This window comes from Balearica regulorum, chromosome 9, assembly GCF_011004875.1.
Source record: "Balearica regulorum gibbericeps isolate bBalReg1 chromosome 9, bBalReg1.pri, whole genome shotgun sequence".
Classification (NCBI taxonomy): domain Eukaryota; kingdom Metazoa; phylum Chordata; class Aves; order Gruiformes; family Gruidae; genus Balearica; species Balearica regulorum.
In genome coordinates this window covers 16,468,958-16,496,715 of record NC_046192.1, presented here as the reverse complement: position 1 = coordinate 16,496,715, position 27,758 = coordinate 16,468,958, and the positions used below count along the sequence as shown (strand labels likewise).

At 46.5% G+C, this 27,758-nt stretch overlaps 1 protein-coding gene across 4 annotated transcripts in view; it reads left to right on the top strand.

Annotated features, from left to right (window-relative positions):
* Positions 1-655: 655 nt before the first annotated feature.
* Positions 656-27,758, top strand: part of TP63 (tumor protein p63) — a 106,939-nt gene continuing 79,836 nt past the window's right edge. For 2 of the 4 annotated variants that reach the window (XM_075761252.1, XM_075761251.1), the window contains exons 1-2: positions 21,527-21,884; positions 22,595-22,727. In XM_075761252.1, the coding sequence (XP_075617367.1) occupies positions 21,646-21,884; positions 22,595-22,727 (372 nt within the window). In that variant the 5' untranslated portion in view covers positions 21,527-21,645. Of the gene's footprint in view, positions 1,282-21,526; positions 21,885-22,594; positions 22,728-25,470; positions 25,656-27,758 lie in introns of those variants that run through there. The other 2 variants (XM_075761253.1, XM_075761254.1) reach the window with 2 other exon arrangements.

The following is a 27,758-nucleotide window of genomic DNA, read 5'->3' as shown; positions in this document are numbered from 1 at the left end:
ATGGACGCTATTTTTTTCCTGCTGGAATCCATTTTAATTTAGCTCCTGATTCATATTTCATTCATTCTCCAAAACCACAAAACCAGGATAGGTTTACAGCCTGTACTATTTGGATGAGCCGTGGAGGGGGAAAAACAGGGGAGCAAAACAGGTTGCTCTACTGAATGATTTTCAGTGTGAATTAAAAAAAAAAAGGGGGGGGGGGAGAGTGGAATTAATCTTCCTTCCTGGCTTTTATTTTCCTCCAGGAAAACCACATCTGCTTTTCATCTTTGGTAGTTTGTTTTGGTGGACTTCACTGTCATTTCTTTAGGCTTTAGAGGCCTGAAAAATATGACTCCTATTTTCTTTTTTCTTACTTTTCTCATCAAGATATTTAAAACTATTGTTTTTCATGTGGAAAATGTATATATTATTTACAGAACACTAAAACAGTGAAAGATTTCTAGATCATCTCAATTCTCTTTGAAAAAAAAAAAAAGGTCAAAAGTTATAGAGGGAAACTTTAACAATTATGTCTGATAATTTTCTTGGGGGGAGGAGGGCAGGAAGGGGAGGCAGAGGAGCAAAAGTTCACAGTTAATTTTAATTGAGGAATTTCCCCATATTTTGTCATTCAGCTTTTGAAACTGTGACCACAACAGTCTGTTCGAACGGCGGTGCGAGAGAGACTGAAAATTTCCCCAGGCAACTTTATGCAGGTACTAGCCACAAAGTTGACAAGGAAAGCTTTTAAAGTACGACGAAATTTGGCACGGGCACTGCACCCAACAGAGGAAACTCCAGCCGTCTGGAGACGAGGATGACCAGTGGCCACAGCAGTTTAGCAAAATTGCAGGAGCTGCCAAAATTAAACTGTGAAGTCAGGCGGGAAGGCAACCAATGACCAGCGAGATCAGAAGTTCAGAGATGCCCCAGATGAGCTCCCAACAACAAGTGCAGCCGGCATACACCAAAGTTTATTAAGGATGTTGAGAGGAGGGGAAAATATCTGTGCAGAAGATGCCCAGCTGGCGAGGAGGGACTGGTGGTGATGCTCAGGTCACTTGATGAATCCCATTGGCCAAGCCCCTGGGAGATCCCACCCATTCGCAAGTGTAAAATAAATCTCTAAAGTTGTACCTCGTGTACCACTTGACCTTATTGCTTTTAGCCTGCTGGCTTTATATCTATTTATTTATTTTATTGTGGTCTGTACCCAAAGAGGGGCTCGGAGGAAATGAATTTTGAACCGGCACCTTTCACCACCTTGCAGTACTACCCTGATCCCTGCATCCAGCGGTGAGTCTCTGAGCGTGACGTAACTCTCTCCTATCGTAGGTTTGATCTGAGTGTCTTGTGTAATTGTTAACTTTTCTGCTATCGTCTGGTGGCAGCTGGGCTGCATGCGGAAAAAATGTGCTGCTCTCTTCATGCTCAGTGGAGCTTATTATTATTTTTGGCTTTCTAACAGGTTACTGTTTAATTATAGGCATCCGTTTAAGATATCTCCCTTTTCCTCTTTGGCATTAGACACAAAAATATATGATAAATAACATGAAAACTGATAGTATCTTTTCCCTGTGTTTTGGAGCAGAAGGTTACTCTCTGCTTTGGGTAGTGTAGGAATTGTTTTAGCTTTCTATGGTGTGTTTATTTGTTCCTTTAAATGAAAAAGCTCCTGGAAAGAATATGAGCTTAACTATTAAGCTCTGAGATTTTGGAATTTAAAGGATAAATGAATCATTTAAAAGATTCAGAGAAGAAAAAACTGCCTTCTGAGAGACCACTTTTCCAAGAATACTTTTTCATTCTAACAGCCAACCTCAGAGCCTGGCAACCACTCTTATTTTAGCTTTGTTGTTACGCTGAGTTTTATAATTTTCCAGCAGATAAAAGAGCATGTCCGCACAAGGTATCACAGTATCACATTGTCAGTTTGTTTGTTTCTCCCAATAGAAGATACTATATTTAAGCATGTAAATGACATGTAGATGGTATTTTTCCAGTCGTAAAGTTCAGAGAGGTGAAACAGTCACTTGTCGAGATACTTTAAGGCTAGTTTCTGGCTGCTTTTTGAAAAAGCCCTGGCTGGTGTCTCACGAAGGCATTCGATCCCCGGAAGGGTTAACTATTAACTCTGCATCCTGTGCTGGGGAAGGCTGCTTGTGTTGCATAGCTGTCTGTTGAAGAAAGGGCTTGGCCACCGTCACCCAGCCCAGGGCATTACAAGCAGTGTTGTGATCTCTTCTCCTTTTTGTTTTGTTTTGGTTTTTTTTTTTCCCGCCACTATCGTGATTTGTTGAAATGTTTGTGAGGGTTTTTATCCCCCATTAATCCGCTGGGTGCTCGGTGTCACTGCTGTGTGAAGGTCCTGGGGGGGAGTGTGGAGACCTGGCAGCGAGGAGGAGCCGCGTTTGGGGCCAGCGGAGGGGAAGGAGAGGAGGGGAGCTGGGAAATAGCGCACGGTCCTTGGCCTCGCTGCCGTGGCAGAGGAATGTGGAACGAAGCCGGGGGGTATTGGTTTCCCCGGCGAGACCTTCCACAACACGAGCCCCAGGGCTGGCCGGACGCACGCAGCCACGCTCTGATCTCCCGCAAACCCGCCCGGCACCGCTGACCCCCGCGGGGATGTGCGAGCGTCCAGGAGAAGGGCACTACAAGAGCGGTGCCCATCCGGGAAGGCGGATTCAGGTTGGCAGCAGTGGGGTCTTTAGCAGACAAATAAGTTTCAGTGGCTGGAAGCCAAAGCTAGGCAAATTCCCAAACAGAAAATTAAAAAAATAATAAAAATAAGAATTGGAAAGCGTAAAGATGCGCGGGGAAGTGTACCTGAGCTCTGGGACAGCTTCCCAGCCCCTGTGAGCTCCTGCCAGTCACATCCCATCCCAAGTCAAAGAACAGGTTCATAAAGTTGGTGCTGTGGCTTAGACAAAAAACCCAGCTGGAGCAGGAATTAAAGAAAAAAAAAATTCCCTTGGCTGTGTTCTGTAGAAATTTTTAATGAGCCTTTCTCCGCTTCAAATCTGCATCCTCCAGCACATCAGGCCCTTTGGTAGAAATGCTGCTCCTCGACGCGTGCCTTAGCGGCGTGATGAGTTTTTAAGGGGCCATTGCGGTGTGGGAAGCCTCAGGACAGCTTGGGACAGATAGAGTTTGTGACACCCCTCAGTCATAAAACCTGATCGAGATGTAGCTTAGAGTAATAATGTGTCTCAGCTGTTATGTGTGGCTGTTTACATGAGCTGAGAGTGGCATTTGTCCAGTTATTAGTGGCTGTGCTCTGCCACAGGTTAAAATCAGCTGAAAGCTGGTTCCAGAGATACTTTTCTCAGTCTGAAGACATAGATGGTCTTCAGATTTAAGCTCCATTGGTTGCACATTCATGATGTGCTGGATGACATTCGTCTGACTGATTTAACAAAATTAAATAGTTTCATAATTGCATTTATTTTACACAGTTTGAAACACTTTTGCTTTGATGTGGTCAAAGTGCTTTATTTAGCTGGGAGTGTTTACCAGTGTGCTTCTTTGCAACTTTAAAATTACATCTAGTAATAATCTAAACAGCAAACTGATAACATTGAGCTGAGGCAAAATAATAAATAGTGAAAAGTGTTTGAAACCCTGTTAAAATGGCGGGGGGGGGGGTGTGTGGGGGGGCTGTCATACAGATTTCCCTGTAGGTCAGTGTGGAGAGAGAAGCAGTTATAAATCCCAGTTAGCTCTAAGATTTGTGGCTTAGATTTACCCTCTGCCGTTGCTTCATCTATTAATCTCTTCACTTTGGGGGTGTCCGGCAGGCAGACAGCGTGGGAGCCAGCTAAAACATTTCCTCTGTCAAGAGGTGAACACAGATCACGCTTAGGACCATTAACTAATGTGCCATTATAATGCTTGTATACTTACTGCCTGTCATTTCACAGCGGTGAAACTATGTGCTGCTGCTATGGTATATCCAAACAACGCAGTAATTCAGTGCCCTGGGTGAGGAAAAATAGCTGGGTGCCCAGACTCCCGGTGCTGTGTGTTATTGTTTAGGCCACTCCAGCCTCTCTCAACAGCCCAGCTCTCCCGCTTAGGCTATTTATTTCTTTGTAAACTTGGGTATTGAAGCAAAGCAGCCCTGCATCACATGAAAGTACAGACAACTTGGCTGGGGCACGGGACAGCAGCCTCCTCCTTCACGACCCCGCTTGCTGCTGTGGGCACTGGAGTTCGGCGCTGGAGCTGCAGCCCAGCTGAGCGAGGGGCACCGGGCACTGACGGGGCCGTGCATCCCTGTGCTGAAGTGAGGGATGCCAATGCAGCATGTGAATGTCTGGAGTGAGGTTGGAAAGGTACATCCTGAGTGTGCTCATCTTTTTCTTTTTAAACAGAAAGAGCTGAGAGATGTTAAAATTCAGCAATAATGGAGTTGAGCAAAAACCTCAAAGTTTTTCTACTTTTGCTTCCCTTTTAAAAGGATTTGCATGAAATGCTTGAAATCAGCGATAAAGCAGGCTTAGTGCTCTAGCTTCTTGGTCTGTCTGTAAGGACAGAAGCACCTGCATTAAAGTGCCAAATCGCTGACCCCCATGAATTACTTGTTTGGATGGTACCGTGGGAGCTCATCCTGTGCTGTAGAAAACTCAGGCTAGCTCTGAGTCATAAAATGAGCTATCTGAAATGGGTGGGATTTCTACCTTCCAAGAAGTGCCCACCAAGCTGCAGTTAAAAGCCACTAATGTAAGATGAAGAGGAAACTGTAATTATGATCAAAGTCCAGCTGTTGAGAGCTATGTAATTAGTCTCTCTCTCTCTCTCTCTCTCCAAAGCTACTCTTTTTTTTTTTTCCAGCTAATGCCTGGTTGGGGGAGTGATGTTTACAGATAAGTTACTTGTGTTCTTGGAAATGATGGTCATTAGGCTGTGTTTCACCCAGGAGCTCTCCTCTTTTGGGGCTGTTGGGAATGCACCTGCTGGTGCACCGGACTACGGTCCTGCCTGCTCTGCTCGCCCCTCTCCCCATGCCCAGGCTAATTGGTGGCCTCAGGATTTTGCATTGTTGATGTGTTGAAGGTGTTCGCTGTGGCTCACTCCTCCCTTTTGAATGAAAGGCTTCTCACACAAGCTGCTCTTTCCTCTTTCATTTCTGGCTTTGTATTCTCAGTACAATGCGGTACGGCCCAGCCTCCCAAATCTCACTAATAACAGAGACTCAAGGAACAACCCTGAAATCCTCTGGTGTCTGCAGCATCTGTGCTAGAAACCTGGTTTCTCAGACACAGTCCTAGGTTTTGGATGGGGTTGCAAAAAAAAAAACAAAACCAAAACCAAAAAATGCCCCAACAAATCCCAAACAATCAAAAAAGCCAACCCAAAACAGCTATGTAGAAAAAAAAATCTATTTTTATAAGAGGATGAGGGGAAACTTTCAGAAGTTAGTTGTGGCATAGGAGGGAGGAGAGGGCGTGGGCCATGGCAACATTATCTATTGGGTGCTCTACCTGGACAGATTTTGGTGAGCAGGGTCTAGTTCCAGCCAGCCAGAGCTCCTGGGTCCTGGGTTCAAAGGGATTGTTCGTCAGGATCATTGCACATGTCACCTCACCTTTCTTCATTAGTTCCCATGCGTATCAAACGGGGCTGGTAAACGGACTGCAATTATCAGATAGGAGTCTCGCCAATGTTAATGCTTGCAATGCAGCACAAAGGTGAAAAACTCGCTGTACCCAGTGCTCATCATTACTAAGAGGCAGTAACGAAACAGCAGGTTTCCTCCCTTTGGGTTGGGAGGGGGCACATTCAGGCAAAACGTGCTGGCTACCCCTCCTGATAACAGGCAGCAGCGTGCTGTGCCCCTTCATGGTTGTGAATCGATGCTGGTGTAAGCAGCGCTCCTCGCGCCCAGGTATCAGCTGGGTGACGTTGCGCCAGAGCTTTGCTTAAGCTGTCCTAGGGTAACGTCTTGCAGGAGTGTTTCATCCCGTGTGCAGGCTCTGCAGAATCCTTGCATTTGGGCAACTGCACACTTTTTTTCTTTCCTCGTTCTTTAGCAATGCATAGTACAACTGAACTGCTATGACAGGGTGGACAAAAATCATCTGCCTTCACCTTTGAGATGGGAGCCCAAATTTGCCGTGTTGGCAGAAAGACCTGAAGCCAAGTAAGGAAAGGCACATGACTTGGTATAGATCTATTTGCAGAAACAACCAGTCATACAGCAGGTACTTTCCAAAGACTCAGAGAGGGGTCAGAAATTGTTCTGAGGAGCTTGTGGTGTGCTCAGAGCAGCCAGTGACTTCTGGAGGAGCAGAATTGGCTCCAGGCAGGAAGAAAAGGTGGAGGGGAGCTGGGAAGGTGCATTTTGGCCTCAGTGAGCTCTCCTGTGAAGTGGTGGTCACCTTCATGGCTGTGCTGTCACCCCTAGTAGAAATCCCACAGGGGAGGGTCCCCAGCTAGAGCCAGACATGAGCAAGGGGACAGAGTGCAGGGTGCTGAGACATAGCTATCGCGGGGCGGGCTCGTGGGCAGGAGGGCTTTGCAGAGCAGCTCTGCAGGGAGGACGTGCTGCCGGCATGGGACCTCTCGGCTGCACCTCACTGAGGACATGCACTGCTGGTGGTGAGGAAGGGAGGGTATTTATCTTGTCTTTGAGGTCTGTTCTTTGGTTGCTCTCCTGTTCTTACACTGCAGTCTCATCAGAAGATGGGATTAGAAGATAGGATCTTTGCAAAACACTGCTCAAGAGCAGCACGTTAAACCCTCTGCAGTTTGCTCTTCCTGGCAGAGCCCCCGCAAGCTGCTCGTTCCTGCTGGACCTCTTTGCTCTAAGTCAGAGAGATGTGGTTGTGCTGAGGATGTCACAACCCCTTCACGGTCATTGCCAAAGACAGCACTTTTCTCTTTTCCTCTTCAAAACGTTATGGGCCCCTCAGAGTGTCATAAGAAGATATTTGTTTGCTTGGAGGTCCTTTTAGTGCTGCTTAAAGGATTAAAGTGGAACCAAATCGACCATTTTCTGGTTTTCCTAGATCTCAAAGGATTGGAAGGAAAATATGTGAAATCTTTCGTGTGGTCCTTTTTACTATGAGGAGAGAATACCTAATCCATAGGATCTTGCTCAACTTCAACTTCCAAAAATACTGAAGAAATTAAAGAAGCAAGTTCTCAGTAGCTCACCTGTTCAGAGATGTTTAGGGTGTTTGTGGTACATGTTATAAGTGTAATCCCCTGCTCATTTGCATGGTACCTTCTGCTATAAGCTAACTTGCAATGGCTCCTCCCAACAAATATGAGGATTTCTGGCCTGATACAGAGCAGAAGGGCTCAGCTTCAGTTCTGGGGAAAATAAAACCCTTTGACATCGAGCAAGTGGCCAAAGGAGTATTGAACCCTTATAAAAAAATGTCCATAGGTATCACAAAGCATGGGGGAGGAAGGAGGGTCTTAGCTGAGGAAGAAATCAAGGAAACCTGGTGCTTAGTTTGGTGTCTGGCTCTAAGCTAGTTATGCATTTATGTGAAAACCTTCATGGGAACTTGGGCATTGTGGGGGGAGCTGATGGTTACGCTACCGTTCAAATTTGTATTCTCATTTAATTTAAAACTTTGTAGCCCATGATCAAAACCAAAATAATCAGAAGGAAAATGTTTCACTATAATAGATTTCTGAGGTCTGTGACTAGGTATTCTGATGATAGATAGATAATATCCTTCCATCTGCTTAGATAGCTTCGTGTCAACATCTGTATCTGTTCTTAGGGCTTACCAGGGAGTTTTTGGTGCCTGTTTGTAACCACTTACTACTGTGTACCAGACCATCTGCCCACAGGATTTTGCTGCTGAATCATCTCCAGTCAGGTGTTTGAATGCCACAGGTGGCCTGATGTGATACATACTGATGCATGTAAGCAAGGGGAATTCGCTTAGTGCATGGAGCTATAAAGAGAACAGCCACCTCCAAGGGTGAGAAGGGGGAAACCCTGCAGTAAATGATCAGGGGTTCAGTAGGCTCTTTGCAACATAAAAATAAGTCTGCTTACAAAACCTTGCCCTGGGAGGTTCAATGCCTGTCTAGGTTAGTAATGTTGGTATGTATGTATGTCAGTGCATGCTGATAAAATGCACGGAAAGAAGCTGGCAGTGTGCTAGTGAGCTGGATGCTGCAAGCAGCAGCTGCTCAGCCGTGTATTGCCAGCAGTGTCTGCCTCTAAATTCAGAAGTAAGAGCCAGAGCTGGTGGGGTAAAACAGTGGGATTGCTGTGCCTTGCCATCGGCAGGGTCTCTGAGGTGGCTGTGACAGCTGTGAAATCATAGTTCAGCTCTGAGACTTAATGTGGGCATTAAGTGGTCAAATATTACAGGATTAAAAATCTTAATGTTAAACAACATTAAGGCTCCGATGTATTCACAGCACTTCAGGAGCTACTGCTTTAAGATAATCACAAGCAAAAATCATAAATCACATTAGGTGTGGCAATGTATTGATAAAATTATAGGGAGTCAACCCTGTAATTTCTTAGCACCAGGCACAGTTGCAAAAGTGAAGATCCTGTGAGCGGTCCTGGTAGTGTTCCCTTACACACCAGCAGTGTTTCCGACAGTTCACTTGTTCCTGTCTTCCAGGACTATAATCTGCTCTTAATTCTTTGTCCTTCATCTGCGCTGTCTTGCAGCTATTTTGTGACACAGAGAAAGGTGTTTCCAAGTGCTCTTATTTTTGAGAGAAGGATTCTCTGCCCTTGGGCTTACCAATAGCTGGCCTGCCACAGAGTTGCTACGTGCTGAAAAATGCAGCCAGCATGATATTCAGCAGAATACTTCGTTTTCCCATAGCAGTATCGCTGGTGGCAGGGGTGGGGAATGGAAGTTATTGTTTATCATCCAAAACACATCAGATTTTGCAGGTTGGCTGTAGGGGGTAATAAGCGGGAGCTTCAACCAAATTCATATTACAGGAATCTGCACCGAACATCTGCTTTGCTGGTGTTTCTGTTTTGCATTTTAATTATTTACTGAAACACAGGATGTTGCTGTTTACAGTTTCCTGCTTCTAAAGAGTTTTAGGGACTTTCTGTATTATTGTGATGATTTATTTTATATTTTTGTAAAATTCAGCCGCCTTGAGAGATTTTGTGAGGGGGACTTTGTAAGTCCCCTGAGCAGTTAATAGAGAAAACAATTTGTGTCACTAAAGACTGAAGCAGCTTTCGTTAGAGTTGGTGCCTTAGGGAGACAAGAGTCTTACCTGGCTCAACTCAAATGTCACAAGCCTTTTGCAGTAGACAGTCTGAGACCTTCTTGTCCTAAAAAAGAATCATGTATTTCATGTTCTCTGTCTGGGGAAGCTGTACCTCTCCTCTCTGACTATATTTATACGACTAAATACCCTGCCATGCATTGAATCCCAGGGCTGTAAATCAGTGTGGGCTGCGTGATTTCTCTTGCTTTCCTTTCTCCTGGTGGGGGACTATGTTGAGACCCACGTGGGATGTCCCCTCGCCAGCCTTTCCCAGCCGCCGCCTCACAGCAGCCAAATTTGGGAAAAGCCTGTCCTGTATGAACTGGGACAGCAGCAACTCGCTGCTGGTTGTGCAGGGGTGCCCAGTGCCTTCCCTGAGGCTGTAGCTGCAGCACACCAAGCACTTACGCAAACAAACCCCAGGAGCTGCTGGGAAGACCCTGGTAGAGAAAGGATCTGATTTCTTCACCGATCAAAAAGGCTCAGACATCACCAAATTCAAAAGAAACTCTGTTCTTGGCAGGGTGTGATAGTGTTCTGGGGAACACGTGCGCTTAATGCTGCTGATGGTGATATGGTGCAAGCAGGGAAAACGCTGTTTGCAGGAAACCTGTGTCAGGCTTTAAACAGAGCTCAGAGCGTGCTGCAGGGCTGCAATCCCAGCACGAGCAATCGGGGCTGCAAGCGCAGCCAGAATCACAGACTGGTTTGGGTTGGAAGGGACCTTAAAGATCATCTAGTTCCAACCCCCCTGCCATGGGCAGGGACACCCTCCACTAGACCAGGTTGCCCAAAGCCTCGTCCAACCTGGTCTTAAACACTTCCAGGGATGTTACCCTGGAAGTGTTTAAGTGTTTAAAAGCCCATACTGTGTGTGCCTCTGCCATGCTGCGGAGCCTGGGTGTTCCTGTTCCTTTGGTCCAGAAAAGCACATTCAGTTTGGTGGATGGCAGTTGTAACAGAGGTGGGAGGGAGCTGAACCCTGCATCTCTTTGCTTGTTTGTCTCTGGAGGCTTTTGGATGGTGCCAGCGCTCAGGAAAGGTTTGGTGGGGACTGAAACTTCCTTACCAGGGAGAAGATAGGCAGAAGCCTCTTATTCTCTCTTCTGCTGGCTGGAAACATCCCAGAAACAGTGTTTGGTGCAGGACGGTGAGGAGAGGTACTCGGATCTGAGAGCACAGCTCTAAGCACCTCCATCCTGACCCACAAATCTACACCCAGCATCTTCACCCCAGGGACATGGAGGGTAATCAGACACCTGGAGATTTGAGCTGGTCTTACCAGGTTTTCCGAAGTTCCCAGTCACGTGCTGCGAAAGTCTCCTCTTTCTCCACTACACCTCACAGCAACAGGCTGAAGGAGGCAGTGAATGAGCTGTACCAAGTGTTCACAGCCTCTGTGGGGCTGCCTAGGAAGGACTCTATGTAAATGCACCATATCTAATAGTACGAGTCACTTCGTCAGTTCCCATATGCTATACCTTTATGTGTATCTGCTACTAAATAGAGAATACGGTGCTTGAAATGACCTATTATTTGCTCAGCTGGATGCTATCTGTATACCATGGTCTGGAGCATGTAAATCAGCAGTGTGAGAGTTCCTCAGATGATGATTCATCCCTGCACTCCTTGGGAGAAGCACTGAGCCCAATTTCATCTCTGCAGGCATGAGCATTGCATATGAGATGTTGGGTTCTGACTGTGCCTTTTAAAATAGGTACAAACTAATGTGGGTTTTTTGGGGTTTGGGGGGGGGGTTTGTTTTTTGGGTTTTTTTTTTCCTTCTAGTTTAACACTGTTATTCTTTGAGAGAAATACTGCTCTGACTTTGCTCTGTAGACTGTAACAGTTGCTCTTTGCACCACATAATCTCATTTTTATTGTGTTAACGCGCAAGCCAGTCGAGAACCCAAAGAGATCTCCCTGGCAGCTACTCAGCACAGTGCATGTCCCTGGTTTGGGGGACTGGCCATGCTCATGCTCGATCTGGGGGGTTTCTCTCAGGTTTGCTTGGTGATGTGCTGCCTGCAGCTCTGATGGTGCACAGTCCTTAGGAAGAGGTGAGCTCAGGACATTTGGTAGTGGTCTGGACTGTAGGAAGCTCAGCCTAGACCATCTCTAACTTGTCCACGCTACATAAAACAAGAGGTTGGGCTCAACAGAGTTCAGTCATTTCCTCTCCAGACAGCCCAGAGCTCAGGCCAGGACCACGTCTTAGAAACGTGCTTGCATGTATATAAGGGCTAATACACAAACCAGACCTTGAACCTGGGCCAGACCAATGGTGTGGATGTAGCCAAGGTCCTTCCTTGCTGCTATACCCTGGCTGCAAGTGGAACTTTTCTGTTGGTGCCTTTTTCTTCTCCCCCACCCGTACTTTGGCCTCTTTCAGAGCCTTGTAGTATCTAAAAAGAGCCAGTTCCTGACACCCCCACTGCCTTTCTGAAGCTCTGATGCGCTTGGCTGAATTATTTTACTATCTGTAATAAATAAAGTAATGTCTCATTCTGTGTTGTGGTCTCTGTATTGGTGTGATGGTGGTAGACTAGTGAAACATGAGAGATGCTGGTTGCACTCAACACTGCAAAATTTCAGCAGACAATAGTTAGAAGAAGGAAAACCCAAGCCTCCTAATTTCCTGTGGGAAATACTGAAAGCAAGCTCCTTGTAAGAAATTGAACAGCAATGAACTTCTGTAGATGTGGTTATTGGATAAATACTGTACTCACAGGATAAATACTGATGACCAAACCTGAAAAGGAGGAATTTGATTTAGAAAGCCTCAGGAAGGTCAGATTTCTGGCCATTGCCCCTTCAGAACTTTTTGTTTTTCCGTATTACATACCTAAAATCACTACAGAACAGTAGCGATGGTAGTGATGAAGGCCTGTAATAGCTGTATTTTGTCATGACTGTCATCTCTTGAAAATGACCTCACCCACTCTCATTTCTGGGGCTGTTGCTTTTTTTTATTTTAATATTCCCTGATGCTGCAGAGATCTGGATAACTAGAAAGGATGTGGTTAGCTGTTTTAGGCTGCTTTGGGCATTTAACATCTGCCTTTTCCCCCTCATCCTCCAGAAAAGATGAGGAGTCTCCCCCATACTGCGCAGCAGAATGCAACAGCAGAGATCTCCAAGTCTCCTTATGCCCTGGCAGCTTGTGGACATGTCCCCAGGCACCTGCTGCAAATCATTACTGAGGGTGGATGAGTGGTCATGGGGTGATTTTGGGCTAGGCAGTTCCCCCCCCCCCCCCAGGCACAAAAGATGGTCTCTGTTGTCTTTAATTGTAGCTGCAGCTGGGCAGCAGATGTTGGCATGTGGCAGCAGGGCTGGAGGCAGCACCAACCGAGCAGGAGACCTCTCAGCAGATATCTGTGCTCATCCTCTCCTGCACCGAGGGGAAGAGGCACCACTCTGTCCTGCTGTAACACTATCAGGGCTGGTTGGCTAGCTGCAAAAAGTCTTGTGTAAACTTTGAAAGGTAGACCCAAATGCATGTTCTCAGCTAGGTCTCTAAAACTGAGCAAATGATGCCTATTGTTTAGAGCAAAGGGATTTTTTTTTAAATGGACTTGAAAATATTTTGTGGCTTCCGAACAGTTTGCCTCTAAGGTTTATCTTACAATACTTATTTTTGGACTAGGCTCAAAAATACCTGAGAATTTTGAGGGCTGGGCCTGGATTTTCCGCTGGTGTTGCTTTTGAGAAGACTTTCTCACTTACCGCAGCAAAAGCTGCAAAGAGGAGGCAGCTCTTGACTCCTCCCTCTCCAGCTGGGTACTGCTTCTAACCATCGCTGCAAATAAGTTTGGGGAAGGGATTGACTGGAAAAGTGAGTTACAAAATAATACAATTGCAGCTGCTTTTTAGTTGGTTTTGGGTTTAATGCTTTTTAAAAATGGATGGAGATACAAATTTTATTTTATTACTTAAATTTGGAAAGTTTTGGGACCATGTCTCCCTGGAGGTGTACTGATGGTCAACAGGTCTCCGTGCGCTGTACGAATTTGGTGGCACTGCTATACCGGAGGAATGGAAGAGCAAAGATGGAAAGGCCACCCACGGGCCAGGGGTTGAGCTGACTGTCCTGAGCCCCAGGCTTGTGCTCTAACTCTGGACTTCCCAACGCTGGTTGCTCAGGCTCCTGGGTGGTTTTCTGGAGGTTATGAGTACTCTGTACCGCAGACTAGAAAGCACCAATTGCAGTAGGGAGGTGCAGGAATTGCTGTGGCAGTGCTTTCACCTTGACCAGAGCTCCATCTCTCTCGGCCCCTGCTGAGAAAGGGAGTGGGTGTCAGGGCTGAGCAGAAGGGGAGGGGATGTCCGCGGCTGGGTGAGGAGGTAGTTTCCAAGGATGGGTGAGAAGGAGGAGGTGGAGAAGGGGGTGTCCAAGTTTGTGTGGGAGATAAGAGAGAGGTCTGGGAAAGTTCACAAGATGCTGAAGGAATCCTTGGAGGAGGGAAAAAAAAAAAATTAGGATTGACTTTGCTCCAACAGTTAGGGGACAGTACCACTAGTGCTAGTGGAGTGATTAGCTGCCTGAAGCCCTGAGGATAAAGAAATGCCTCTATTATGTAGAAGTGGTCACTGTTGTCAGGCTGATAATGATGACACGTAGATAGCAGATGTGATGAGATGTGGGTAGGAGATGCAGTGGGTTTCCAGGCTGTGGGCATTGCTGATAGCATTCTGAACCCATTCTGCTGCCAGAAGCCATTCCCAGAAGTCTGCAGGGAGCAGGCCATGCAGTGCCCAATCTGGGAACCCCTCGGCACAGTAGCACTGGGAATGCAGAGGCTCCCAAAGGAGCTCTGCTGCCAGCGCTGGAGCAGGGCACTGGTGTGGGGCCAAGGGCTGTGGTGATATAACGTGCTTTGAGGGGCCACCGTAAAGCTGCAAACGTTGCATCCACTGTGGGCATAGTCTTACTCAAGATGACTCTAAGTGAAAGAAGATGATGAATGGAAAAAAATCCCCCCTGTGTTTTTCAGCATAGTGAATTAGGAGGATCATTCTACACAGCCAGTTTCACTTTCTTTGATATAGGTTAGCCTTGCCCGTGCACTGAAGGCTCAAGTAAAGAGCAACCAGAAAGCTGAACCATCCCTTTCCATTCTGCTCACACACATACACTTCCAAAAGAGGAATTTAAATCACAGGGAGATCGGGATGCGCTATTACAGTAGACTCTAGCAGAACGCAGAAATTTTGTAAGCCATGCAATCTGAGACAGAACTGCTTTAATTCCTCTAAATATCATATATCTCACAGTTGAAACAGGGCGTGCACAATACAAGTGTCATTTGCCTAGAGACTAGGAAGAAGCTAATAGTCCTCCCTAGGCTGTCCTCAGAGGATGCTGTAGGACACTGGCAGTGTCACAGAGCCCTTTGCCGCTGTCACTCCCGGTTGCTTCTTGTGTTCCCCATATCTCCTTGGCTGGTGGCTACCTCAGAGATCAGGGTTCACCCTCTGGGCAGTTAGCTTTCATTTTCTAACGCACATCTCTGTGATGCTGGACCACTTTTCTCTCAGCTGCACCCCCCCAACCCATACCATTGTCCACATGTTTTTCAGTGAGATTGCAGATCAAATCTGGGAAAAAAGAATGGACAGGTGAACCACGGGTGAAAGTTAGATTCTGTCTAAAACCCCCCTGTGTGTCAGTGTTTGTTATTCCTTGCATTCACCCTTCCAAACCCATGCATTCATCACCTTTCTTCCAGAGATATTTTATAGGACTAACACATAGGAGCAATGTTATATGGGAGGAAAATCTGAAGGATTTAAAGTTGCTGGAAGCCTAGATTTTAAAAAGTTAAATCTGAAAGCTGGGCTGGAAATCTAAAGGAGAATAAATACTTGTGAGTGCAGTTCAGCACAACCTGCCTCTGCCGGGATGGGAGTCAGTCTCTCTTGGGCTATCGTGAGCCAAGACCTTGGAATATGGCATGAGGCAGGGAAAGAAATGGGAAAACGTGTAGTACAGTGCAGTTCATGCTGGGAAGGGGGGCTGCTTGTTGATGAAGTAAACACAGAAAGAGGCATAGATAGAGGTGCAATACAGATCCCTGAAATTCAACAGCAATCTCTTTGTTGAGGGGGGGTGAGAGCCTGCCTGTCTACCCACAGGCTTTCATTTTGCCCCCGTTTATGGCAATGAACCTATTTGGTTACCGAAGGTCTCTAATGGGTGCTTCCAGGGTGTGCTTTGCCGGCTGAGGGTGGCTGATGTGGCCGTGGGGGACAAGTGTGCTCCACGCTTCGGGGAATTCCAGATGACATTGCCTGCCAGGCGCACGCTTGTCCCATGCTGCCAGACCCCGCTTCCTTCTCCTCTTGCACAGCTGTGAGCTTCATTAGGTAGTGATGCCTACAAATCACTGCAGTGTTAAAATGCAGAGCGGGGGGAATTCCAGCCGGATGAGGGCTGCCAAGTTCCTCGAGTTTTAACGGTGCGGTCTGAAAAGGAGCCCCCTCCCCACTCAAGAACTAAAAATACAACTAACACCAAGATTCAGGCAATTAAGTGTAATGCTTATGAACTTTAAATCATTTGTTTACTGTTGCTTTTGATGCACTTCAAGGTGTAACCAGAGAATCCCACGTGGATTGGGATTGCTGGAGCTAAGGCTGCAGTCTTCTCTGCTCTGTGATTTACTTCTCTATCCAGCCCACACCCTGTGACAGTTGAGGGCTAATATATGAATCTCTGCATGAATTAAGGGCTGTTAAGTGGTTAACTGCTGTAAGCATTCAGGAAGAAAGATTAGTTTTTAGTCTGGGCATCTGAGTTTGAATTCTACTTCCACCCTGAACTCTGGTGTGGCTTAAAGCCAGTCACAGTATTTCTGCAGCCATGATTTTAATTCCTGGGCATCAGCATTTTGGTGAAGATAAATGAAGTTTGGGGGTTTCTTGTTCTAGGAAGTGCAGTGCATACTCTACCTGAAGAAATCAGGGCCTTTTGGAATTTCTCTATCTAGACACCCAAAATCACTAGCTCCTTTTTGAGCAGCACCAGACAGGGACTCAGGTGACCACGGTTGTATTTCTGGCTGCACAACTGGTTTGCTGAGTAACGATGAGTAATCCTATGACCTCCTGGTGCCTTAGTTTTCCCACAGGTAAAATGGGAGTAATTACACTGTCTTCCTTTGTAGAGCACTTTGAGAGCTATGAATAAAATGAGCCATATTAGATATCATTATTTAGACATTATTAATTATTCTTTGGGTTCATTAGTATAATGTGGAAATGCTTTCCTCCTAAGAGTAGATGTTCTTCTTTTTGCATCAAAGTTTCCCAAGTACTCTACTAGCAGGTCCTTTAGAGGAATATATCTTGTGAAAAAATAGCAAAATCTGTAGCTTACAAAGAAAGACTTTTCTGGTCCCATCTACTTGTCCACTGACTGAGGACTACAGACCCAGTGACAGAAAATTGTACACCATTGATAGGCAAAGCAGCATCCTGTAACTTTGGCAATAAGCAGAAAAAAACCTCTAAATCATTTTGCTCATCCCTACTGTGAAAGATTTATTCGCACAAGATTTTACACTGTGGCTTTATACCAATATCAAGCTACAAAGTTCAGCATCTATAAACAACATTGATAGTTTCCAAGAGTTTGCATACCATGCAGGAGAAACACAAACTACTCCAGAGCTCCAGCTTCCAAGGGAAGCTAAGGAGAACCAGAGGTGCTTGAATCTCTTGAAACCCAACACAGCAGCTTCACTGAGATACCTTATTCACTTCTGCTTTCCCTATACTCTACTTCTTCATAAACTCTCTCCTTCCCGGGGGCAGTTCAGAGTGTTGAGGTTCCAAGCCTCTTTTGGATGAAAACCCAAAAAAACCCATGCTATCTCTTGGTTGCAACAGTCTTTCTTACTTTTAGAAGGAGGTTTCTGGACTCACACATGCACCCCAGTGGTGCTTGAGCTGCACCCTGCATCAGACCCTACATCAGTGAAAGCAGGTGGCATCTGCCTTTAAGGTTAAAGCTACAGAGGAGGGGCTGTGCATGCTCCCTATCAAACCTAGGTCTTGCTTTCCTCAGGACTCTGTGTCTTTTCCCCGGTGGTAAGTCAAGCCTCATTTTTTTGGATTTAGCCCTTTGTAAGAAAAGTTGTTTGCAGTGAAAGGTGGTTTTCTGGGTGCAAAGTGTTGTTATGTTGCAATTGTTTAGTTTAATAGTGTTCTGTCACTGTTTTCTGGTGTGGAAAGTGGTTTGGGGTTTTTTTTGTTTTGTTGCTTTTTCTTTAATGTCTTTGATGTGAAGGTAGGAAGGGGGGAAAACATGGTGAAGAGTAGAAGCAAGCATTTAGAGTGAGGTAGTGGGAGCAGAACCGTCTTGCCTTTTCTCTGGTTTGCCACCAGTTTATGTCATACTGGGCCAAGCAGTCAGGGCTTCATTTCCACATGTGTTAGAACCCCATGAAAGGCAAATGCTGTGCTTGCCAGGGCTGTTTTTGTTTGCTTGTTGGTTTTTGGTGGGGTGGGGTTTGGAGGTTAATTTTTTTGTGAAGTTTAACATTCCCTTAGCCTTCTGGGAGACTCTGAAATTGAGCGCTGTGTGGGTACAGCTAGTGGGGCACGTGGCTCTTATTGCCATGTTTTGCAGCGTTCTCACTCATCAGTGTGATGGCAAATGGAATCAGCTGGGATGTAGTCCCACTGCAGTGGGCTGTAACAGCACTTGTGGGGAAATGATCAGGAGGCAGCAGCAAAAATCAGTGTGCACGAGGCTTCGGCCCCCAGAAGGAATCTGGAAAAGTGTTTTCACCTGGAGTCTGGGCAGCTATTGCTTCAGCAGAATAAACAGGATGGAGCTGAGCTAGACCTCAGTAAGAGTGCATTGCTGGCTGAAACCTGTCCTGGGTGTCAGTGGTTCAGGAGAGCTGTGTCCTAGCGCTGCACCAGGCAAACCCTGTGCTCTTGGTGAGGTGCTACTTCTCAGAGAAGATTTAACCTGTTATTTCTGTTAATTAATAATCCCCTGGTGGTTTTTGAAGGAGGGACTTGTGGGTGCAATGTCCTGTTCAGCTTGCAGTTTGATGGGGGCTGTAAATCCCTCTCTTGTTCCAACCTGGTGCAGTTAGTGCTCTCTGCTTGTGGCAAGCTGCCTGCCAACTATTTCAGCAGTCAATGCAGGGAAGTGGCTTGTAGACTTAAAGTAGAGGGCAAGCTACACAAGACTTAGTACCGTGTTTTGTCCTGTCATAGTCGGTAGTTTGGTATAACAGGCTGTGTTGTCTCCTATGATGCGCTTTGGGATGAGTGGTTGTGGGTAAAAGGGATGTTGTTTAAATTCTGTTAAAAAAAGCAGCTGGTAGGAGCAATTGAACAATGCAAACTCCTGCTATCTTGTGATTAACTTTAGGTACTTGAGGATTATTTTACTGAAGCTAGAGTGTTTGCTGATGTGGGAAAAGACAATTAACTAGAGTAGTGAAATTTATGCATAGACCTTGCTTAGGCTTTAGCTGTTATTTTCTTGGGCACTTAAGTACAAAAGTGCAAATTTGGGCACTTAAGTATGGTGTTCAGTAGACAGACTGCTCCTCTATTTTGAAAGCTGTTTTATTAAGGAAAATGGCACTAGGTTTAGATTTTACGATCACAGAGAAGGTGACAGGTTAGCTTGCCTTGTGCTGAACTGTAGTTGGTTTTCTTGTGCCTTGATAGCTCTTTCCCACTTGAGAGCAGGATGCACCAAACTAAGTAAAGAGCAATGCTCACTACCTCTGTAATGCTGCAGGCTTCTCACAGTTGCCTTGCCAAGCTTGGTCACCTAATCCTGCAGCCTCCTCTGGAAATAGAGCTATAAGGGTAGTAAAGGTGTTGTACAGAGTGTTGAAGGAGTGTCTCAAACTTTGCTTCTGTGAAAGCATTAACCAGGGAACTGCTTTTGCTTGGTGTAGGGAAACGTGCCTTTTTGGCTATCAGGTAAAATCTGATAATGCTTTTCTTAGAAACAGTAAGCCAGGAGCTTGGCTGGGTATATGGATAAAGATGACACAGCTGGAAAATACCTCTCTGGAGAAATTTGGAGTTGTGTTTAGTACAGGGATGCACTGGTTGTGTCCTTAGCTGGAGTGACTCTTTCCAACACCTCTGTTAGGTTCAGAGGCATGAAATAACAAACCTGGCTTTATCAATCTGTGCAGCTTTCTCCTCTTCCTTTCCTGCACTGCAGACTGTGGGCACTGTGAAGAGTGCTTGGTTGGGGTAGGTTTATGAGAAGCAGCTTCTGCTTTGCTGCTGAATGGGACTGCAAGGGCCAGAGCATGCAGGGCTGAACTGGTTGCTTTGTCTTCTTGAGACTTACGACTTTGTGCAGCTGTGAACTGAAGATGGGGCATGTCATAGCATGCAGAAACCTCGTTGCACTGAGACTTTTTGAAGGAAAGAAGGTCTCTGAGGAAGGTCTGTTTTGTAATAACTCTTTTTGGTAAAGTTGGTTCTTGTATACGTAGTAATGAGCTGGTGTGGATGGTGGTTGTTGCTACCTTTGCAGTGATTCCTAAAAAGTGGGTTTTAGTGCTTAAGTCAAGGGCAGTTGTGATAAATGGCAAACAACAGTTAAAAGCAAGCACTTCAGTGGTTTGGGAGAACCCATTGTGGGGTTTCTCTGCCTGTTCCTGGGAGGCCAGAACTGGGTGCAGGGCATCAAGCAGTGCCTGTGGTCTGTGGGTTTAGTGGCAGAGTGGGCTGGGGAGCATCCCCATTGCTCTCCTCCAAAACTTGTTGTAGCATTGGTTCCCAGCTTATATAGCAGGCTTCAGGCCAGATCTGTTCTTCTGAGTTTCAATACAGCACCCTTGAAAGTGCCTTACCAGACTGAAAGTTTGAAAGAAGTAATTTCTGGTACTTTGTGGGATAACTGCTGTTCTCGGAGGATTTGTGATTATTTATTCACAGATAGTGTGGGTATGTGCTCACATCTGTGGGACAAAGCTATTGGCTATGACACCTCTGAATTTTATTTTTGTCTCTGGCTCTTCATGAACTTTTAGATGATGTTGGGGTTTTTTTGTTCATCAGAAAAAGGATGAGCAACTGAAGTGATACTTTCACCTGTTTTGAGGCATGCTCACCATGGCTCGGGGGCTGAAACCGCTTTGATTTCAGTTAGCTTAGGAAAACTGTCTGCTCTTTTCAAAGACCGTGCAGTTCTGTGGGCGGCAGAGGTGAGGAAAGCTCTGCTTTTTGCAGACCAGAGTCATCCTCAAAACATAGGAGGCATACAAATTCCATAGAGAGAGCTAGATCGCTCTCTGACAGCAGTCAGAAATAGATGCTTCAGGAAAAAGTAGAGGAAAAGAACAACTGCAGTGTGATCCTCCCTCTGAAACATACTTTCTTAATTTTGGCAGCTTAATAAATTAGGGTCTTCCATGCAATTTGTTTAGACCATGGTGTTAAACAGCACCAAAATGTGCCAAACCAAATGTTAGTCCAATTCTTTTTGGAATCCATTTATAGCCTTGGCTCCTGCCACAGCCGCTCCCCCCAGCAGGGAGCACGGCCGTTCGCTTGCATTGTGCCAAAACACTTTTACATGAAAATTTTGCAGGGTGTCCCCGTATTTGTAGCAGGAAAGGCAGTCACTTTCCTTGTACTCTAATTAAGTTGAACTGGGAGTAGTTTTTTCAACTGCAAATATACTCGAGAAAATCCTCCCTCCGCCCCTTGCATCCCTGCAGCCGTTGAGTATTTTGACACGGGTGTAAAAGCTGCTGTGTTTGAATTTAGAAATTGGCCAGTGGGATGAGAATGTGCAGCTGTGGAAGGCGCGAGTGCTCCGGCTTCGTCACTGCTACTCTTGGGCCCACCTATTTCTGTGAGGCTTGTGGGAGCTTAAGGGGATAAAAATGGCCAAGGTAATTAGGAGATCTGGTGGAAATCAGCCGGTTGGGCTCAGAAATTATTGGAGGTGAGAGGGCAGTAGACAAGCAGATATAATCAGATGTGATGGAACTTATTTCCATAGAAAATAAAGCAACAACAACAAAAATCTATTTATTTATTTTAAATACTTATTTTAGTCCAAGCCCTCAGCTGCAGTGGCTGGGTGTAGAAGTCACCTAAATCATCCAAGGGTGTGCAATCCAGAGAGGCAACCAGCCGGGGAGAGTGGAATTGTACACCACTTAAGTGCTTCACCTGCTGCGAAGACTACTTGCTTTATATGGAAAGTTGATTATTTGGGGGTAAAATAGAAGGTAGCTTTTTTTTTTTCCCCTCTGGGATTCTTATAACACAGCATCCCAGTGGACTCTGAGGAGTGTTTAACTTATTGGGAAGGGTGGCCAAATTCTCTCCCATCTAAATACAGCATCTGCAGCAGTGTGGAATGTGTGTTGTACAGCTGTGAATGTTCCAGGCATTCAGCATGTCTCCTTTTTCACACAATAGCTTCTATTTATGGGTTTTTATCGAGTTGGGCTCATGCATTCAACATATCTTTGTGTGTTTTTCTTTGTTTTTGGGTTTTTTCTTTCTTTTTTTTTTTTTTTTTGCTTTTGTTTTTTAAGGTTTGTAGAAACTCCGAGCCACTTCTCCTGGAAGGAGAGTTACTACCGATCAGCCATGTCCCAGAGCTCACAGCCCAGGGAATTCCTCAGCCCAGAGGTGCTCCAGCATATCTGGGACTTCCTGGAACAGTAAGTAGTCCTTACGTGGAGCCTGTGGAAGAAGGCACTTTGGGACAGGACACCTCTGTAGTTAGGTTGCTCAGGGGGTTTTGGAGTCTTCTGTACCTGTTGATTAGAATATGTGGGTATGTGGTACCTCTCAAGAGGTTCTTCATCCAGGCTATAGGGAACAGATGGAGAGATGACCAGTGACACTGACTCTTTTCAAGAGCTTTGGTTGCTGAGCTGACTGCTTTCCAGCACATGGTCACTCATGGCATTGTTCCCTATGAAATGGGGTCATTACTCTGTCCAGGCTGCATGTTTTCCTCCTTTGCTGATGCCAGGGAGGGAGAAGAGGTGGAAACGGTGGAGAGTTCACTCTGTCAGGTCCATTCAAGGAAAAAAACCTGACTCTGTTCCCATTCCTGACTTGCCATGACTGATGCTGGGACAGTTACCGCTATAAATCTTCCATGAATTCTGTCTTTGTGATTGAACTCCTGTGCTCTTACCTCATTTTTCTGGTCAGGCAAGTGAAATGTCCCTCCAGGCCCTGTCCTGTTCAGGGGCTGCTGTCAGCATAGCAGGTGATGAGGTAGTTGTTCACTAGTAATTACTTACTTTGTCCTGAGACTGGTTCGTGGTCATGCCTAAATCCTGGGTGACACCCTAGCATGTGGCGGGAGGAGGACAACAAAACTTGGCCAGTTTTAACCACATTACTCTGTTCTTTTCAGGCCAATATGCTCAGTTCAGCCCATCGATCTGAACTTCATCGATGGCCCATCTGAAAATGGCCCTACAAACAAAATAGAGATTAGCATGGACTGCGTCCGGGTGCAGGACACGGAACTGAATGACCCAATGTGGGTGAGTAGTGAGAAGAACTTTGTTAATCTTTGGGGACAGTGAGGAGTTTTTGCGTGAGCTATTCTTGCTGCATTGCCCCGGGGTCATCTTCCCCCTCTTGGTGGAGGAGCTGTGGCCGCTGCCTCTGACCAAGGAAGTTCCTTCTTGCTTTGCCTGTTGTGTCCCACTCACAGAAGCCAGTTGAGAGCATGGCTCTGCCAAGTGACTCTGGTGGTGGTGAACGGTGGTGTACGTGTGGCTAAACCGAATGGCGTGCGACCTGTGGAAAGGCATCGCTCCTCTGTGCCTCCCTGGGTCTGCGAGGGGGAGCATGCAGACTCCTTACCTGCTCCTCCTCTCCTGCTGCAGCAATGGCAGGAGAGAGGGATGAGGCAGCTAAACAGGCACAAGAGCTGAGGAGTCTCTTGCACTGTTCTGGCTGCTCAACATAGTTGGTGTTCTGGGCATAGTTGTAACTTTGACCAAGGGCTGGGGCTTGAGGATGTTCTTCACTGGATTTTCTCTTCTTGAAGGTCAGATATGAATGAAAACTTGGTTTCAAACCATGGTTGGTTTCTGGTTATTTTTCCTCCTCTCCTAGGTAGGAAAAGCCAGAGAGTGTTTGTAACAAGTCTTGGTCATGGGTGTCTCACCAGTGTAGCTCGAGACTGGAATGCAGATGAGGCCCTGGTGGTTGCTGGCTCACTGCCTTTGGCACAAACTGACCAGCTCTTTCTTAGCATTAGCTCTAGTGAAGAAGCCAGGTACAATTCTTGCAGGCTGGAGCAGGAGGTATTTCAGGAGTTTGAGCTGTTCGTGTCCTGTCTCTGTTCTTCCTGAGTTTTGTATACTTTGGAGTAAAATGGTGTGAAATTTGTGTTGGTATCAGTAAATCTTCTTGTTCCTCTGTGTTTCCATCCTGAGAAACTGTGTCAGTTAATTCCTTGGCTAATCAGCCACCATTTTTAATGGGCTCAACCAAAGTGTGTTGGCAGCCTGCATCCGGGCAGTGTTTGTAGCCTGGAGGATTGCATCTGCAAGGAAAGAGCTCCCAGGCCATGCTGATTGCAGTCCCTGGTGCCAGGAGGTTTGACCAGCTCTGGTTCCTCTGAGCTGTCTGCAGAGCACCATGGTAGCTGACAGACTCACTTGAGGCCCTTGTTCAGAGTCTCCCTCTCCCGTCTGTGGTACAGTGAAGAATCAATGGAAAATCCCTTCTTGTCCTCTCTGACCACTGCTGAAGTGAGCACTGGGGCTATGAGAGAAGGGCCGGCAGATTCGCTGTGCAGTTACTTCTTGCTTATGATGGGCTTGATCTCAGCCTTGCAGGAGGCATTTCTGAAGAATCTGAGCTGCACAGTGACTTGTTTAAGAAGTGTTTTTCACACATATGACAAGCTTGAAGGGGCAGCAGGGAAATTCCATTCCATCCCATCCTCGCCCTTACTGTAAGGCAGTGGCTCAGAGTACGTTAATGTATGTACATTAATAAATGTTCCAGTTTGTCTTCAGTGGAAGACAGCACCCTTGCTCAGTTGAGTGCTGCACAAAAGCCTTTACAAAGCAAAATATGCATCGCAAACCTGTGCAAACAGCCCATCTTTTAAAAGGAGGAAAGCTCTTTTTACTCCCCTTACCACCACCACCACCTCCCTATAAATTTGCAAACATCCCTGACAGGTGACAACTCCCCCTTGCAGAGAAGTCCATGTTTGCTTTGCTGTTTCTGGGGCTCCCAGCCGCTGCAGCTTGCATTGGCAGAGAATGTGTAGCCTGGGGCAAGGTGTTTGCTGTTTGTCGGCTTTAATCTGAAATACCTTACAACCCTCTTCCCCTCCAGCTTCTCTTTTCCTTTGGATAGCTTCAGGGCAAAAGCTCCCCTTGCACCTGTCTCTCCTGTAACCTCAGCCATGTCACTTCCAGACACGAGGTGCCGCACGCAGCTGATTTCAGCACAGAGTTGAAGAGGGCAGATAAACACAAAGGAATGCAGCAGTAACAGAGGGGCCCTGGGAGATGAACAGCGAGATCAAGGCAGAGTGCTTTTTATTATTAGATTTGTCTTAGAAAAGCTGGCCTTGCTCTTTTCCTCCAAAATGTACCACCATGTGAGATTTAAATAGGTGTAAAGCAATTAAGACTGGTTTATTTAAAGCAATTGTCCTTCTGTGGACTTTAAGGCAATTCCAATCAGCCTTTAAAATAAGCTCTGCAACTTAGGGCTGAGAAGTGAAACTTTCAGCCTTAAAAGATGTCCATCCTTGATCCCATGCGTTGTGTTGGTGAGAGCTGTGATTTTTTTTTTTTTAATTACTACTTAATTTTCTGGGGATACAGTTGCTTGTTCGCAACAGAGCTGGCAGTGGGGAAGGAGCTACAGTGTTCAGAAGAACACGGATGGGATGGAAAATGAGACTGAGTCCCGCCCTGCTGAACACCCATCAGTTGTGATCGCTGCCTTAAAAATGCAACTGCCTGGGGAGAGAGCTGGTTGGGTGACAACGAAACCCCTCTCCTCTGAGCTACAGATCTATTTGTTGCTGAGTCAAGACCTTGCAGTTCTCACACTCTTGTTTTTAAGGAAGAAATATTCTTCCTGTGTCCCATGTAAGAAAGGAGTAAGAGAAACTGGTGATTGGCACTACCTCAGGATGAAAAGAGCTGGAGGGGACAGGAAGAGGGTTTGTGGGTCTGGTGTAACATTAGACAGCAGCCTTCCCCAGTCGTGTGCCTTGTGACCGGCTCTTTCACAATGTCCTGGGTGGCCCGTCTGTGAGGCTGCCGGCTGTGCCCCTTCCTCTCCCATGGCGTTAACCACAGACAGGCTGGGAAATCCCAGCAGAGATCTGCCTTTTTCCATAGCTGGAGTGAGGGGCTGGTGGTCCCTGTGGGTGCGTTTAGTCTCTGCCATGGCCCTGGTGTGGGAAGGAGCTGCAGATGGCCAGGAAGGTAAGATGAATGTGTCTCCTTGTGGGCCACCTGCCATTTGTTAGGCTTCACCAAAGGTGGTGGTCCGCAGCCTCTTCCCTGACCAAGGATGTAGCCAGCAACTGTGGGGTCTTTGGTGGGGTGCTGGTCTTGAAGGCTGTCTCCTGCAGTGCTAGAAACCAGGTGATGTTATATGATTTTTATTTTGCTTTCTTTTTTTCTGACTGATTCAATGCCCTGGAGCCGTGGGGAGGAGGGGTCTGGGGACTTCTCTCTAGGAACAAGCGTGTGGCAGTGCAATAACCCCTGCGTTGCCCTGGAGACCTCACAGTGTGCCGTCAGCCTGCTGTACCAGGTGTAAAATTGCTTTCCTTCACCACCCCTCAGAAGTCCTTTAAACTGCTTACCGATGCTAAGAGATACTAGTCTGGACCCAAACAAAGCTGCTTTAGGCTAAGGACTTTAGCCAGGCAGCATCCTGATAAAAGTGTTATTGGAGGACCTTGCAGAGACTGGAAGTCACTGGGTCTCCTGCCAGGATCCCAGCAGTGTGTCCAGGGCTCTGGGGACCTCACCGGTGGGAGCAGGAGTGCGGTCCTGAGTGATGGAGCAGCTCGTCCCCCTCCCCCTGTACATACCTTCCTTTCATGCCCCTGAGCGAGCCGAGCCGTCCTCCCGCAGCCCCTTGCCTAACCAGTTCAGTGGAATGCCTTTCCCCAGATAGTCACTGTGGTCAGAGTTTTCTTAACCTGGATCCATTCCTCCCCACAAAAGGGAGAGAGAATTCCTTGCCTTTTATTTTATTTGTCCTTCCTCATCTTCTGCAAATCATCGTGGGGATTTGCTGTGTGTCACTGGGTTAGGCACTGCTGAGCTCCCCGTGGGGTGGATTTCTGACCTGGAGATGGTGGTGTGGATGCTTCAGACAGAGCTGTGTCATTTTGGGTTTAGGTCCTCAGCTTCATGGACTGTGGGTGTCCCGAGCCTGGTGGCTACAGAAATTTTGGAGGTGCAACATGTGTTTCATGGTTTTAAAAGTGACAGCTTCAGCTCTGTAACTTGGTTGTTTTCCTCTATATAGAGAGGTGGAAAAAAAAGTAGGCTGTAGGAGAAACTGAATGTAGGACATGAAGGTGGTGAGGCACTTGGCCTCAGTCCTTGCGCCAATGACATATCTCAGAATTGGTATTTGATGCTTTCCAACGGGAACAAGAAACCTTTCCTGCTGTAGGCTCATGGAGGAGCCATCCCAGCCACCCTGGGCAGGGTACCTTCCCATGCCACAGACAACAAGCTGGAGAAGAGTGGGGTAGCCCCCACACAGCTATCCTGGGCCAAGGTGGCCAGGGTAGCTGGTAGATCACTTCTGTGTGCTCTCAGCATTAGCACTATGTAAATCAGTTCAGTAATTTATATTTGGTGGCCATGCACTGAATTCGTGGGTCCCTAGGAGCCCATCAGCTGTTCAAGCTGGGGGCTGTGGTCAGGATTGAGTCAGCAAAAATATGATGGACAGACATAAAATAACCCCTCAACCCATTGTCCAGAAGGAAAGCCTGTTGCATCCTATCCAATGCTTTTAATATTAAAACGCAGGCTCTGATCTCTGTTAAATTTTAATTGCTTGATTAAAAGTGTTCTGCTGGGTCGGGAGAAGACAATTCTGCTTGCTGCAAGGTAAGGGCTGAGGAAGCAGATGAAAGCTAGCTAAGGGCTGATGGGACTGCAGGACAGGGAGGACATCCCTATGTACCAACAACAGGGCAGGGAGCTCGTGTGGCTGAGCGGTACAAGCAGAGTGTCTCGGTGCAGGGGCTGACTAACGCGTGGTGTGTGCTTCCCAGGGCTCTGGCAGGTGCTGTAGCCCTGCATTTTGTTGGGAAATGGTTTTGCACCTGGAGGATAAGGCAGATTTGATAAGTAGATGCATCAAAGTGGGTTGTGTGGCCGCCTGTTTCCATGCCTAAGTATTCCCAGATTGACCATAGAAAGGAAGGAAGGACTTTATACAGCACAGGGATGTGATCAAAGCCTTTGTTACTGTCTGGTTTGTGCTTGAGAGAGTTTGAGGCTTGCCAAGTTTCTCTTCTTTGTGGGCATTTGTTCGTTCCATAGCTGTGCAAA